We start from the raw sequence: 14376 nt of genomic DNA, 5'->3' as shown, positions 1-14376 counted from the left end.
GGCGGGGTTTACCAGTTTCCTTCCGGGACGCGGCTGTCAACAAAAATGGCTTCTCTAGACAGAGTAAAAGTATTAGTTTTAGGGGATTCCGGTAAGTTAACTGACATTTTAGCATTTCAACTTTATCTGTATAGACATTTGCTTAGAGTATTTAAACATGCGTTTAGTTTGTATGAATTTCACCCGGTTTGCAACCCGTTAAATCGTTAATTTAGGCACCTAAACTCTAGTTCAGTATCAGTGTAAACCTGTATAGCTTACACAACATGACTAAAGTTGTACATTTCAGGTGCAATGATTTCTTCTCTTTCTTCACAATGACCATCGCTTACTTAAGGGTTAAATTCTCGCCCTAGACATCGCTTCAGTGGAAGACGAATCAGCACTTAAAGTGGAAATTTAATAAGACAATGTTAGCGGAAGTAAGACACACTAATCAGCTCAGCTAGAGCCAGTCTACGACAATATTATAAGTTCTCTGGCTCAACTCAATATTGACGATATGTGGTAGGCTATGATGGGAATAAGGCACATAATTTCAACCAGTTATGAATACAAGGGTTCACTTACTATATTTTATTAAGGGTTTCAACAAGATTATTATTTAAAAACATATCTTGAGCACACAGTGTTTGTCTACACTTGTGATCTACATTTAGATAAGATTAAACATACATAACATATATATATTTTTTTATCATCAATGAAATGTGTGCCCTATGAGTAATTGAACTGTGCCAGTGCCAAAGTTGTTAATCATCTACATATTTTTCAGGAGTGGGTAAATCTTCCTTAGTCCACCTTCTGTGTCAGAATCAAGTTTTAGGAAATCCATCATGGACTGTTGGTTGCTCCGTGGATGTACGGGTAAGCAGGCTGAACGCCTCCTAATTCATAATATTCAATTGATCTGAAATGTGAAGTGATACTGTTGATTCTCTAAAGTGACTTCAGATAAACTATGTAGGCAATAGGCTACTTTATACAACAATTCTGAATAAAGTTAAAGTTTGAAAATGGTGTAATATTATCATTCTATGCTGACCTGCTAATATAGGTTTTGTGATGTTATCCAACACATCCATGATAAAAATTCTTGAACTTAGCCATGCTTTTGCGGAATAAAATGAGTAAAGGATTTAAATAATCATTTCAACTGCAGGTTCAAGATTATAAGGAAGGAACCCCAGAGGAGAAAACCTACTACATTGAACTTTGGGATGTAGGAGGATCCGTGGGCTGTGCCACCAGTATCAAAAGCACCAGAGCAGTTTTCTACAATTCAGTTAACGGTAATTGGTAACGTCATATCATTATTGAAATAAATAATTATATTATTCAGGTTTATTCTCAAATTTTCTGCTTATTTCAGGCATTATATTGGTTCATGACTTGACGAATAAGAAATCCTCTCAGAATCTTTACCGCTGGTCACTAGAAGCTTTGAACAGGGATTCCTCTCCAACAGGAGTCATTGTCTCAAATGGGTATGCAGATGTGTGTTTTTGGTACACACTTACACACAAATAAAGATGCTGTTGACTGAAAATGTTGATTATTGTTAAATGCATTGATGTTTTTTTCTCTCTGCAGTGACTATGACAGAGAGCAGTTTGCTGAGAACCCTGTGCCTTTGCTGCTAATTGGCACAAGGTTTGACCAGATCCCAGAGAACAAACGCAATGAAGTCCTCACCCGGACAGCCTTCCTGTCTGAGGACTTCATTTCAGAGGAGATCAATCTTGTAGGTCAACCTTTCATTACTACAAGCTGTAACCGTAAGGTCCTTCCAATCATGAAATTATTTATGAATGATGCAGCCTTTGTGTTAAAACAGAAAACCAATTTTAAAATGCTTGACTTTGGCGACACCTAGTGGAATTTTTAAATAACACACCACAGCAGCAATGCATGCAAAATTTCATCAAAGATTTTGAAAAATGTTCAGAAAATGTTTCTGCAAACAAAAAAACATATGCTGCCAGAACAATTTGAAGGAAGCTGTTATCACTTACACATTCTAAATACACGTAAAGCTATAAGATTTCATCAGAGAAAGAAAAGGGTTTGTGGTCTGTGGCTGATGTGTTGTTTTATTTTTCCAGGACTGCACTAACCCAAGATACCTTGCTGCAGGCACATCAAATGCAGTGAAGCTTAGCAGGTTCTTTGACAAGGTGAGAAAACCAGAGTAACACAATATGCATGTTATTTTCTGTCCCTAGTGATAGTCTTTACAAGAAATACATCTCTCTGCTTTGAATTTAGTGAGGGGAGCATAAACTGTCAGACAGATGTTATTAAATTATAGTAATTTATTGAGGTGTGAGCAATATTTTTTGTTGATGATATTACTGAGTGTAATATTCCAAAATATTAAAGCAGAAGTAAGTGGTCCGGTCGTTTTCGCTAATGCTGCGTTCCAGGCAGGCTTTTGAAATCGTAAATTACAGCTTCAAGTCACAACTTACGACTTTGTAGCGTTTCAGGCAACCCACTCGTGTTTTTCGACCTGTTTTACCGGTGAAAGTCACTATAACGGCCACTCGTAACTTCCGACCGGTGAACTCGTACCAGATCGAACTGGTACCACTTCACGGTCTGAAAAATACGAGTTTCCTTGAACGCACCATAACAGTCCTCGTCGCTACGTCACCACATTCACGGCGTTCCTTGGCTGCACACACAGCCCTGCATGCCGTTCTCTCTCCTCATTGGATAAAAACTGTAGGATACGATAAATGTTTTCTCCTCGGCTCAGAGCAGAGCAGAGGGACTGAGAGACCCGTGTTTCAGTCCAAACACTCTATGTAAGTGATTGCTGTCGGAAGATATAACTATTTAAGACTTATATTAACACAAATATATCACTTACTTCTGCTTTAACTTTGACATGTACTGTAGGTCATGCAGTTTTTCAACAGTTGTTTTCAATTTCCTGTATTGTTTTGTTGCACCTAGTTTGTACCTTCAAGTGACAATCTCTTTTAATTGGTTGGTTATGTGAATTTGGCCTCACTATAGATAACTCGAAACATAATTATCTCTTAACAGGTTATAGAGAAGAGATATTTCACAAGAGACCCAAGTCAGGTAGGTTTTTACATCTCAAGGCTTTATTTCTGTAATGAAAATGACATCAACAAACCACAATGTTACAGGTATTTACTACAAAGAAAATGTTTAAGCTAAAGTCAAGCAAGTTTCTTTCTCTTTCTCTGCAGATGACAGGTTTCACAGATCGAAAGCGGTTCAACTTCAAGAGTTTGCACTATGACTGACGAGACATTGATACTACAGCCGTGGTCTTGGGTTTGGTCTTCATGTGCGTGGGCTTTTACACCACAACAATCGCACTCATTGACGTACTTTTCACATCTGTCCTCCCTATCTGTCCCGCCACTGACTGCCATGTCTCCTCTCTGCTGGTCAGTCACATCTTAATCTTTAAACACTCAAACAAAGGATACAAAATTTAAATGAGATTTATAGTCGTAAGAATACAGATAAAAATGTATACAGACAAAACTTGCACAGTCATTTTGTAAAAAGCAAATGAAGCTAGCTGGCTCATGCAACATTCCACTATGCCTGCATGGTTTTCTTAATCCAGGGAAGAAAGAAATGTATTTTAGTAAAGATATGAGGATACTTGGGATTATTACAGTCGTCTACAGTTAAAGCTGTAAGACCCTGTGGCTTGCTGTTGCAGACGATTGGCCCACCAGAATCACCCTAGGAAAAAGAAACAGAAAGATTTGATTGAGCAGTCTGTGATAGATGATATTTTTTTTTTTTTTTTTTTTTAATTTCTTTTTATTAAGGTTCAATCAGGGCACATATTGTTCTTTACATATGGTTTCCACAGAACCATGCATTTTCTGTAGCACAGGCTACTAAACAGTTATGAATAAACATAACAAAGCAAGTAACAGCTTACAAACATACAAACATAAACACATAAATACACCACCAGAGTCATCCATGTTGTGTCACTCAGTGAGGGATATTAAAGCTCAGTCCAGAGGGATCCACAGCATCAAAAACTGGTTGCCATACCTTTGTAAAGCCCTCCAAGTTATCATGAAGGCTATAAGTCAATTTTTCCAAAGGGATTATACTCATTACCTCTTTGTACCAATCGTCCAATGTAGGAGTTTCTTTATGAATCCAAAACTTAAGAATAGTTTTTCGTGCCATATACAAGAGTATTCCAATGAGTTTTGCGTTGTGGTTGTTCCTTGCGTTCGGGACCTTGGCCGCCAGAATACACTGAAGAGGTGATAAATCCAAGTTATGTCCAATCAAAGTGTCCAGTTCTTTCTTAACCTCATTCCAAAACATTTGTATCTTCGAGCATTTCCAAAACATATGTGCATAGGTACCAATTTCTCTGTCACATTTATTACAGTTAGAAGAGCTGAGACCAAGCCTGCCTCTCATCAGAGGTGTATAGTGGAGTCTGTGTAAAATTTTAAATTGTCTCTCTCTGTCATTATTACAGCTCAGAATGGTTAATGTGTTTTTTATGATTGTTGTCCAAGTATCCTCTCCTATCTGACATTCCAAATCAATTTGCCACTGCCTTCGTATGTGGTCAGTGGAATAGTTTGAGTTTACATCAAAGGCTTCATACATGCATGAAATAAATCGTTTTGGTAGAGGTTGAACAAGTAGGTTTTCCAAGAAAGATGAGCTAGAGGTTTGCATATTCCTAGTTACATAATGACGGATTTGTAGGAATCGAAAGAAATGGGATTGTTGCAGAGAATATTTACTCTTCAAACTCTCAAATGACTCCATTGTTCCTCCTGTAAATAATTTGGCAAGCTGGTCTAGCCCTTTTTCCTGCCATACCTTAAATACTGGGTCCTGGCATGAGGGTAAAAAATCTGGATTTCTCCATATAGGAGCCAGAAGTGAAAAGTTGTTTTTAAGTTTGAAATGGACCTTGATTTTGCTCCATGTATTCAATGTATTCAAAACAATGAAATTATCATGAACCTCCTGCTTTGCCTTTTTATGATTCACAAAGGGGCAGTCCTTCAACGTCAACATACCACAGTTTCTAGATTCAATATCAATCCACGTATTAGTTACATCTGGGTTTACCCATTCATATATATACCTCATTTGCGATGCCCAATAATAAAAGCATATGTTTGGGACCCCCAGACCACCATTCTTTTTATTTCTCTGCAGCCTGCCTATTTTCATTCTGACCCTTTTGCCCTGCCATAGGAACTGTGTAAATAATTTATTTAAATTGCTAAAAAAGCTATTAGGAATTGTATTTGGCAGCATTTGTAGTGGGTACAACAACCTAGGCAAAATATTCATTTTAAGCACACTTACCCTGCCCAACCAGGACACAGGTAAAGTCCCCCATCTGTGCAAGTCTTCCCTGATGCGCATTGTAACTGGGGTAAGATTAAGCTTGATCAATTTTCTAAGGGAGGGACCGATTTTAATTCCAAGATAAGTTATCTCCTTAGGTGACCAGTGGAAAGGAAAGCCACTAGGTGGGGCAGAGCCTGCCAGGGCTCCCACGGGCATGGCTTCAGTTTTAGTTAAATTCACTTTAAAGCCTGATATATGTCCAAACTGTTGCAGACAATCAAGTAGGCTTGGAATTGTAGTGTCAATGTCAACTAGATACAAAAGTACATCGTCTGCATACAGAGAGATTTTATGTGTTTTACCATTAATCAAGAAGCCTTTAATAGCTGGTGTAGACCTTATTAGCTCAGCCAAAGGTTCAATGGCAAGAGCAAACATTAAGGGACTCAGCGGGCAACCCTGTGGTGTCCCACGTCCCAGCGGAAAAGGACTCGAACAATAGGAATTGGTAGTTACAGTTGCTTTGTGTGACCGATATAGTAGTTTTACCCAATCAATGTATCCTGTCCCCAATTTAAATTTTTCCATTGCATAAAAAAGATACGGCCACTCAATCCGATCGAAAGCCTTTAACGAGTCCAATGAAACTATCAGGCCCTGCATTTCTTCATCACTGGCCATCTGAATTATGTTTAAAAGCCTTCTTATGTTATTAGAGGAGGACCTCCCCTTTATGAAACCTGTCTGGTCCGGTCTAATCAAAGTCTGCATTAGTGGCTCAAGTCTCAAAGTCAATACCTTAGCTAAAATTTTTGCGTCCACGTTTATAAGTGATATAGGCCTATATGACGCCGGATCTTCGGGATCTTTGTCTTTTTTCAAGATTAGACAAATATTGGCTAATGACATAGTTTCAGGCAGATGATGAGCTATGTTTAAGCTATAGTTAAAGGTCTTAGCAAGGTATGGCGTGAGTTTATCTTTATAGGCCTTAAACCACTCCACCGGTAACCCATCGGGGCCTGGGGACTTGCCGCTACGCATCAAAGATATTGCTTGTAATATTTCAGCCTCCTGGATGGGTTTTCCCAAGTATCTTTGCTGTTCCTCTGTCAGAGTTGGTAGATTAATTTTAGAAAATAACTTATCAAGTTCCTCTTTAGTGCAGTTATTGTCAGATGTATATAATGTTTTATAAAATGATACAAAGACAGAATTGATGTCTTTTTTATCAAAATGTTTTTTCCCCCTTGTGTCTCTAATTCCTCCTATTGTGTTATGATTTTGTCTCTGATTGAGTAAGCGCGCCAGATATTTACTAGGTTTGTTCCCATATTCATACAGTCGTTGCCTTTGATAGAACAATGATCTGGAAGCTTTTTCATTCAAGACTGAATTTAGCGCTGCTCTAACAGTCTGTACTTTAATAAGATTTGTTCTAGTTGGACTGGACTTGTGAGCGGATTCTGCTGTTTTTAATTCCGCTTCTAGTTCCCTTTGCTTAAGCGATAACACTTTTTTACGCCGTGCCATGTATGAAATGGCGATTCCTCTGACATAAGCTTTTGCAGCTTCCCATAAAAATTCTGGATTTGTATCCCCATTATCATTTTTATCAAAAAATAATGCCATCTCCTCCTTCATCTTTTTCTTAAAATCTTTGTCATTGAGAAGGTATGAAGGGAATCGCCATCTCCGCGGGCCCTCTATATCGCACCTCATAGCCATTTCTAAATAGACTGGGGCGTGGTCACTAATATGAATAGAACCTATATTACATGAGGTCGCCTGTCCTGTAATATGTGGTGGTATGAAGAAATGGTCAATTCGAGAATAGGATTTGTGTGGATTAGAGTAAAATGTAAAGTCCCTTGCTGTTGGGTTAAGAACTCTCCAGATATCAATCAGATTTATGTCATCTAGCATTTTGGCTAAGGAAGTGTCTGAGCTCTTATTTCTATATCTTTCTGCTCGGGATCTGTCCTTGCTATCATCCTGACAGCAATTACAGTCACCACCCAACAATGTAATAGGACATCTAAATTCCTCCAGTTCTGTTGCTACCTTGGTCCAAAATGAAGGAGGAGGTGGGTTAGGGGCATATATGTTCATCATTGTAATATGCATGCCATAAATTGTACCATGGACAAGGACGTATCTGCCCTCAGGATCTTGCTTACATGAACTAAGCACAAATGGAATGGCCTTGTGAATCAGAATCGCAACTCCTCTGCTATTGGAGGAGAATGATGAATAATAAACCTGGCCAACCCAATCTCGTTTTAGTTTAATGTGCTCTTTATCTATTAAATGGGTTTCCTGTAAAAAAGCTATCTGCACCTTGTCCTTTTTTAAGAAGCTTAATAGTTTTTTCCGCTTAATTGGGTGGTGAATCCCTTTTACATTATATGTACAAAACTTAACATTGTTTGGATCTGACATTTACCATTTCCTTATTCTGTCACTAATAAGCACTGTCCCTCTGGTATCACTCCAAGTATATGAATCCTCTGACCTTGTTCTACCTGGATCAAACAGACATCTCTCTCTGGTGGTGAAAAAACAACAACACTGAACACTAACAGCAGGATTAGTAACAAAGAGAACTGAACACTCCTGCTGTGAACTTAACATCACTATGGGGTGCATGTGAAGCTTCCTTATCACTAACCTAACTTTCCTCCTTCTAAGCACTTGGCAGATCACTGGTAGGATGAGATAGAGCTCTCCAGATCTATGCTATAGTCTCCCTGGGATAGCAAAATGTCGCTACTTTATGTAAACAACAATAATAATAAAAAAGAAAAAGAGAAAAAGAAAGAAAAGGGAGGGAGTTCTTAAAGCACATACTGGTTATTCATCCTCAATTAAATAGGCTATAATAAAATTGTTACAGTGTAAGATGTATGGTGATATAACAGTACACGTAACTGGTTTATCACCGTTTCAAAATAAAACTGAAATAAAAATGATCACAGCTCTCAGCTGGATATGATACAGTTTATAAACCTGAATGTTGTGTCCATTAACCTCTCTTGTTTAGTATTCATCTCTTTTCTTTTTGTATCTCCTCAACATACCTCTGTGCCTCATCCACAGATTTGAGAAGTTGTATCTTATTGGCATATGCGACGCGTAGCGTAGCTGGGAACAGCATCCGATATTCCACCCCGAGTGCTTGGAGAGATTTTTTCACCTCCGTGAACTCGCGTCTTCTCTTCTCCACCGCCGGGGAAAAATCTTCAAAGAAATGGATGCGGCTCCCGGAGACGGTGATCTCGCCCATGTTTCGTGCCTTTTGCATTATCTTCTGTTTGTCCGCGAAGTTGTGGAGACGGATGTATATGGTTCTAGCTCTGGTAGAATCCATGCGTCGCTGAGCAGGTGTCCGGTGCATTCTGTCGATCTTGATCCGGTCGTTTTTAACCGTGAGATTCAGGATTTTTGGCAGCCACGTCTCGAAGAAGTCCCTGGGGTTGTCACCTTCCGTGCGCTCTGGTAGATTAATAATCTTTATATTGTTACGTCTTGACCTGTTTTCTTGGTCTTCCAACCTGTTGATGGCGTCGTTCAGCCGAGCGTCGCTCTGGTCAATGTGGGTTTGGAGCTGCGACACAGTGTCTTCCAGGTCAGAAATTCTGTCCTCGGCGTTTACTACCCTTTGCTCCACCACTTTGACTTTTTCGCACACTGAGTTCACCGACTTAAGTATTTGGTCGAGTTTTGTGTCTAGACAGGAGTTGAGCTTTGCAAACACCCCCTCACTTATCTTGGCTACCAGGGCATCTGTGTCGCCTTCCGCCATGTTAGCTGCTACGGCTACACTAGCCGCCGTTGGTTGAGTCCGAGTTTTCCGGGTGCTGGATCTCAAAATCCTTGGTGTTGTTGTCCAGAAGTCACGCAATGACATTCCCTCTTCGATTGTGTGCTTTTTTGGTCACCTTCACTATCCCAAATGTTTAATTTTAGGTTTGTTCTGGAGAGCTCCGCTCTTGCGCTCCTACTCTCTCCGCATCACTAGCCGCACTCGATATTTGTTTTTAATGAATAAAAGAAAGATTTATGAAATCTTAGCATTATTGGTGTATTTAGTTGATTTGTTATTTGCTGGTCTGCTTCAAATACTGTTTGATTACCTGGCAAATTCCTCCCTTCTTTTTGTCAAACTTGGTGCATATCATGCTTTGAGTATTGAAGACCTCTGGCCATATCTTTTTGCACTCAACACTGAATTGAATCTTCTCAGTTGTTTCCTTGAGTACAGGTGAGGCAGGCTCTTTGACTCCAGTTTTACCCCAGCCAGCAACAACACAGTTAACATTGGCAGGGATTTTTCCATTTTTCTTAGGTAGTCCAATGGCCTTCACATACTTGTTCAGTCTGGCATTGTTTTTTAACTGTGAGAGAGAACAGAGAAGAACTGGAAATCACAGCAGTTGTTTTCATTTTACATAATTTTTTGCAAGATTTCTCATGAAACATCTCTCAGACATCACAGTGCATACCAAGTAAACAAGTGAAGCAATGCACCACAACACCTCCGGGTGCATCAGTGCAAATGTGTGAAATTAGATGCATCAACTTCAAATGACAGGAAGAATTGCACATTTTTACTTTACCTTAAGTAGCATGATGTCATTATCATGTTGTTTGTCATTGTATTCTGGATGTGGAAAGTAGTCACCCACTTGGATCAACTGCTGACTCTTTTCTTTCTTGGTTATGTCATGAGCCCCTAATACCACTGTCAGAGGCTGAAATCTGACAAACCAAGCAACAAGTAAGTAAAAACATTTATACTGTAATGAGGTAATGAGGTAGTCCTATAAATGAACTCACTTCTTGCAGTGTGCCACAGTTAGGACAAAGTCCTCCCGAATAAGTATCCCACCACAGGTGTGTTGTCCTTTATTCCGAAGTGATACCATGTAGGGTCTGGAGTGAGGCTTTGAGACCTTACCACCTACAATGCCACTCTCAGTAGCCCCTTGTAGGAGAACAGGAAGTTAATTAACAAACATTAAAATATTTTTGCAAGAGGAAAGAAAAGCAAGCAACTTAAAGTGTAATCATCAAAAGGTTTTTCAAAAAATAGAAACAAAAACTTATATTATCATTAAAATATTTATAATCACACAGAAGAAAATGAATTACCCCCTATACTGCCACTCTTAGTAGCCCCTTACAGAAGAGGAAGTAAATTAAAAAACATCAGATGACAATGTACAAAATTCTCAGTCATCAAAAACTTCTATGATCATTAAATTATCATAATCGCAGCAATAACTGTAGGAGGAATAGAATCATCTTACCAGTTTGAGAGAAGAAGAAAAAAACAAATATGATGCAGACCAGACACGCCATTGTTGTTGTACAGAAGTAAAACCTGAGGAGTGTGGTGGGCTGTTCACTCTGCTACCTTTTTTTGTAGTCATCCTTCCAACACAACCGAAACTTTGTGGGCAGGTGTGAAAATCATCCGTGCTAACTGCAACATTGGTGAGACCCCTTCACAAAACCTACGAGCTCTGTCAACCGCCATTTGTGTTGGCTGATATCAGTGTGATGATGATCAGTGTAATTTATGGTACTACATACCACATGGCTCATTGTGCTGATATGTGAAAAAGTCCATATATTTCAACAGTTTTTAGTGTCATTGTTGATCTTTGTCTGTTGGTTGAAGAATGTTTAAGGTAAATGAAAACAGAGGTAAATTGTCTTGTAGAAATATGTCTCAAGAAACATCGACCAGACATCAGAGTGCATGTGCTTATCCCAAAACTACCTCAACTGCACGTGGTGAAAGACACATAGAGAAATGATGGCATCAATTACATTGTACAAAATACTGTTTTCAGGTTGGAAATTGACTTTTCATACATTTTTAATTCATGATGTCATTATCATATTGTCCAGTGTAGTCTGGATGTGGATAGTAACCCACTTGGATCAACTGCTGACTGGGAAGAAATTGCAGCTGTAGTATAGTGAAAAGGGCACTGCACACATATCATATCTCTTAATTGGTTATATAGATGACATATTTCACAAAAGATCCAAGTCAGGTGAGCTTTACATTTCCAGCATTTATTTCTGTAATACAAATAGCGTGAACAAACCAGGATTTTACAATTATCTTTCTCAAAGTTTTGAAGCAAAAGTCTGAATTTACTTATGACAGGTGAGGTCTGCAACATAGTTTAAAGGAAGCTGTTTCTGTAAAAAGGAAGCTGCTTTCCCTTTCTCTTCAGGTGACATCAAAAAGAGTTCCTCAGTAGTTTGCACAATGACTGACAGGACATAAGCGTAAAGCTGTGGTCTTGAGTTTGGTCTTCATGTGCGTGGGCTTTTGTACCACAGCCATCACACTCACCAACATACTTTCTACATCTGTCCTCCCTATCTGTCCCACCACTGTTAGATTGCAATTTCTAGTCAGTCACATCTTCATCTTTAAACACGCAAACAAAGGATGAAATATTTAAATGACATTTACAGTCATAAGAATTAACATACACATGCACATACAGTAATTGACAAAACTTGCACAAGAATTTTCTAAAAAGCAAATGAAGCTAGCTGGCTCGCAACAACTATGCCTGCATGATTTTCTTAATCCAGGGAAGAAAGAAATGTATTTTAGTAAAGACATGAGGATACTTGGGATCATTACAATCTTCATAAGTATAAGCTGTAAGACCCTGTAGCTTGTCCTTGCAGATGATTGGCCCACCAGAATCACCCTAGGAAAAAGAAACATAAAGGCTTAATTGAGCAGTCTGTGATAGATGATATTTGCCCTTCATGAATATGAGAAGAATTTATGAAATCTTAAGTTGTAAGCATCACTGGTGTATTTTGTTAGATGTAATTGTTGATTTGTGATTTGGCTTGTCTGCTTCAAATACTGTTTGATTACCTGGCAAATTCCTCCTTTTTCTTTGTCAAACGTGGTGCATATCATGCTTTTATTATCAAAGTACCATTGCCATATCTCTTCGCACTTATTGGTGCATTGAACCTTCTCATTTGTTTCCTTGAGTACATCTGAGGTAGACTCCTCGACTCCAGGTTGAGTTTGACCCCAGCCAGCAACAACACAGTTAACATTGGCAAGAACCTTTCCATTTTTCTTAGGTAGTCCAATGGCCTTCACATACTTGTCCAGTCTGGCATTGTTTTTTAACTGAGAGAGAGAACAGAGGAGAACTGGAAATCACAGCAGTTGTTTTCAATTGACATTAGTTTTTAGCAATATGTCTAAAAAACATCTACCAAATATCACATTGCATGTGCTTATGAACCCGACACGGCATCAACTCATGGTGAAAGACACACAGTACAATGATAGCATCAACTACATTGTACAAAATACTGTTTTCAGGTTGGAAATAGACTTTTCATACATTTTTACTTCACCTTAATTAGCATGATGTCATTATGATATTGTCCAGTGTAGTAGTCTGGATGTGGATAGTAGTCACCCACTTGGATCAACTGCTGACTCTTTTCTTTCTTGCTTATATTATGTGCCCCTAAAACCACTGTCAGAGGCTGAAATCTGACAAACCAAGCAACAAATGATATAAACATAGTAGTTAGGTAGTCTAGTATTATACATATAAACATATAAAAAGTAAACTGTGAATATTAAATCACTTCTATAATTTTGAACTGATGTATAAATGAACTCACATCTTGCAGTGTGTTTCTAAATTGTGGACTATAAAATCTAATAAAATGCTATTATGATTAAGAATGAGGTAGTCCTATAAATGAACTTACTTCTTGCAGTGTGCCGCAGTTAGGACAAAGTCCTTCCGAATAAGTATCCCACCACATATGTGTCCCTTATTCTGAAGTGATACCATGTAGGGTCTGGAGTGAGGCTTTGAGACCTTACCACCTACAATGCCACTCTCAGTAGCCCCTTGCAGGACAACAGGAAGTAAATAATAATTTAAAAAAAAAGATAACAACGTATAAAATTCTCAGTCATCAAACTTATCATGATAGGGAAACAAGGTGAGCAATAACTATCAAAAGGCATTTCAAAAAATAAAAGTCAAAAACCGCTATGGTCATTAGCCTAAATTATTGTAATCACAGCAATAACTGTTGTAGGAATTGAATCATCTTACCAGTTTCAGAGAAGAAGTAAAAAACAAATAGTATGCAGACCAGACACGCCATAGTTGTTGTACAGAGGTAAAACCTGAGGAGTGTGGTGGGCTGTGCACTCTGCTACCTTTTTTGTAGTCATCCTTCCAACTCACACAACGGAAACTTTGTGGGCAGGTGTGTGGGCAGGTGTGAAAATCATCCATGCTAACTGCAACAGACATCGAGGTGGCTGTAGGAAGAATGATCCAAAGTTCCCCTGCACATTGTGCAAGTCTGATTAGCAGCTAAGAACGTGTCTGAGGTTATTGTACACAAGGGAAATTCAACCTGCTATTAGCTCAAATGGTTCACTTACTATAGGTTTAATGAATGTGATCAACAAACAAAGATTTTGATTGTTAACCTACTATTAGTTTGATGACATTGTGTTTGTCTGCCCATGTTACTTAAATAAAGATCAGATCACATTTTATGATGATTAATCAATACAGAAGACTGGGCTGTTCACATGACATCATGACATCTCTTAATTGGTTATATAGAAGACATATTTCACAAGAGATTCAAGTCAGGTGAGCTTAACATTCCCAGGCTTTATTTCAGTTATACAAATAGCATGAACAAACCAGGATGATACAATTATTTTGCTCATGTGAAAGTTTTGAAGCAAAAGTCTGAATTCACTTACAACAGGTGAGGTCTGCAACATAGTTTAAAGGAAGCTGTTTCTGTAAAAAGGAAGCTGCTTTCCCTTTCTCTTCAGGTGACAGGCTTCACAGATCAAAAAGAGTTCAACCTCAGTAGTTTGCACAATGACTGACAGGACATAAGCGTAAAGCTGTGGTCTTGAGGTTGGTCTTCATGTGCGTGGGCATTTTGTACCACAACCATCACACTCGTCACCAACAT

General features: G+C 38.7%; 3 protein-coding genes across 3 annotated transcripts; 1 reads left to right on the top strand and 2 right to left on the bottom strand.

Moving 5' to 3' along the window:
* Nucleotides 1–31: 31 nt before the first annotated feature.
* Nucleotides 32–3789, top strand: rabl3 (RAB, member of RAS oncogene family-like 3). Its single transcript, XM_083996460.1, has 8 exons — nucleotides 32–91; nucleotides 776–867; nucleotides 1163–1292; nucleotides 1373–1487; nucleotides 1594–1744; nucleotides 2106–2177; nucleotides 3055–3093; nucleotides 3225–3789. The coding sequence occupies exons 1-8, from the start codon at nucleotides 46–48 to the stop codon at nucleotides 3279–3281; spliced, it is 702 nt and encodes a 233-aa protein (XP_083852586.1). The 5' UTR covers nucleotides 32–45; the 3' UTR covers nucleotides 3282–3789.
* Nucleotides 3586–10720, bottom strand: LOC311004401 (granzyme B-like; the record flags this gene model as incomplete). Its single annotated transcript, XM_083996459.1, has 5 exons — nucleotides 10653–10720; nucleotides 10180–10327; nucleotides 9960–10101; nucleotides 9477–9737; nucleotides 3586–3735 (listed from the first exon to the last, which is right to left on the bottom strand). The coding sequence occupies exons 1-5, from the start codon at nucleotides 10702–10704 to the stop codon at nucleotides 3586–3588; spliced, it is 753 nt and encodes a 250-aa protein (XP_083852585.1). The 5' UTR covers nucleotides 10705–10720.
* A 1216-nt stretch (nucleotides 10721–11936) lies between these two features.
* LOC311004761 (granzyme B-like) lies at nucleotides 11937–13606 on the bottom strand (the record flags this gene model as incomplete). Its single annotated transcript, XM_083996930.1, has 5 exons — nucleotides 11937–12086; nucleotides 12263–12529; nucleotides 12763–12904; nucleotides 13129–13273; nucleotides 13525–13606. The coding sequence occupies 5 exons, from the start codon at nucleotides 13604–13606 to the stop codon at nucleotides 11937–11939; spliced, it is 786 nt and encodes a 261-aa protein (XP_083853056.1).
* Between the last annotated feature and the right edge of the window lie 770 nt (nucleotides 13607–14376).

The sequence above is a fragment of the Trachurus trachurus genome (genome assembly GCF_905171665.1).
Source record: "Trachurus trachurus genome assembly, chromosome: 21".
NCBI classification, from domain to species: Eukaryota; Metazoa; Chordata; class Actinopteri; order Carangiformes; family Carangidae; genus Trachurus; species Trachurus trachurus.
Note: the sequence above shows the minus strand (reverse complement) of the source record. Positions and strands in the feature narration are given on the sequence as shown.

Bases quoted from the DNA above. Each gene is read 5' to 3' on its own strand.
- rabl3 (XM_083996460.1), top strand. From the start codon at position 46: ATGGCTTCTCTAGACAGAGTAAAAGTATTAGTTTTAGGGGATTCCG. The intron at 92-775 runs GTAAGTTAACTG...CATATTTTTCAG, and splicing joins ATTAGTTTTAGGGGATTCCG to GAGTGGGTAAATCTTCCTTA. The intron at 3,094-3,224 runs GTAGGTTTTTAC...CTTTCTCTGCAG, and splicing joins TCACAAGAGACCCAAGTCAG to ATGACAGGTTTCACAGATCG.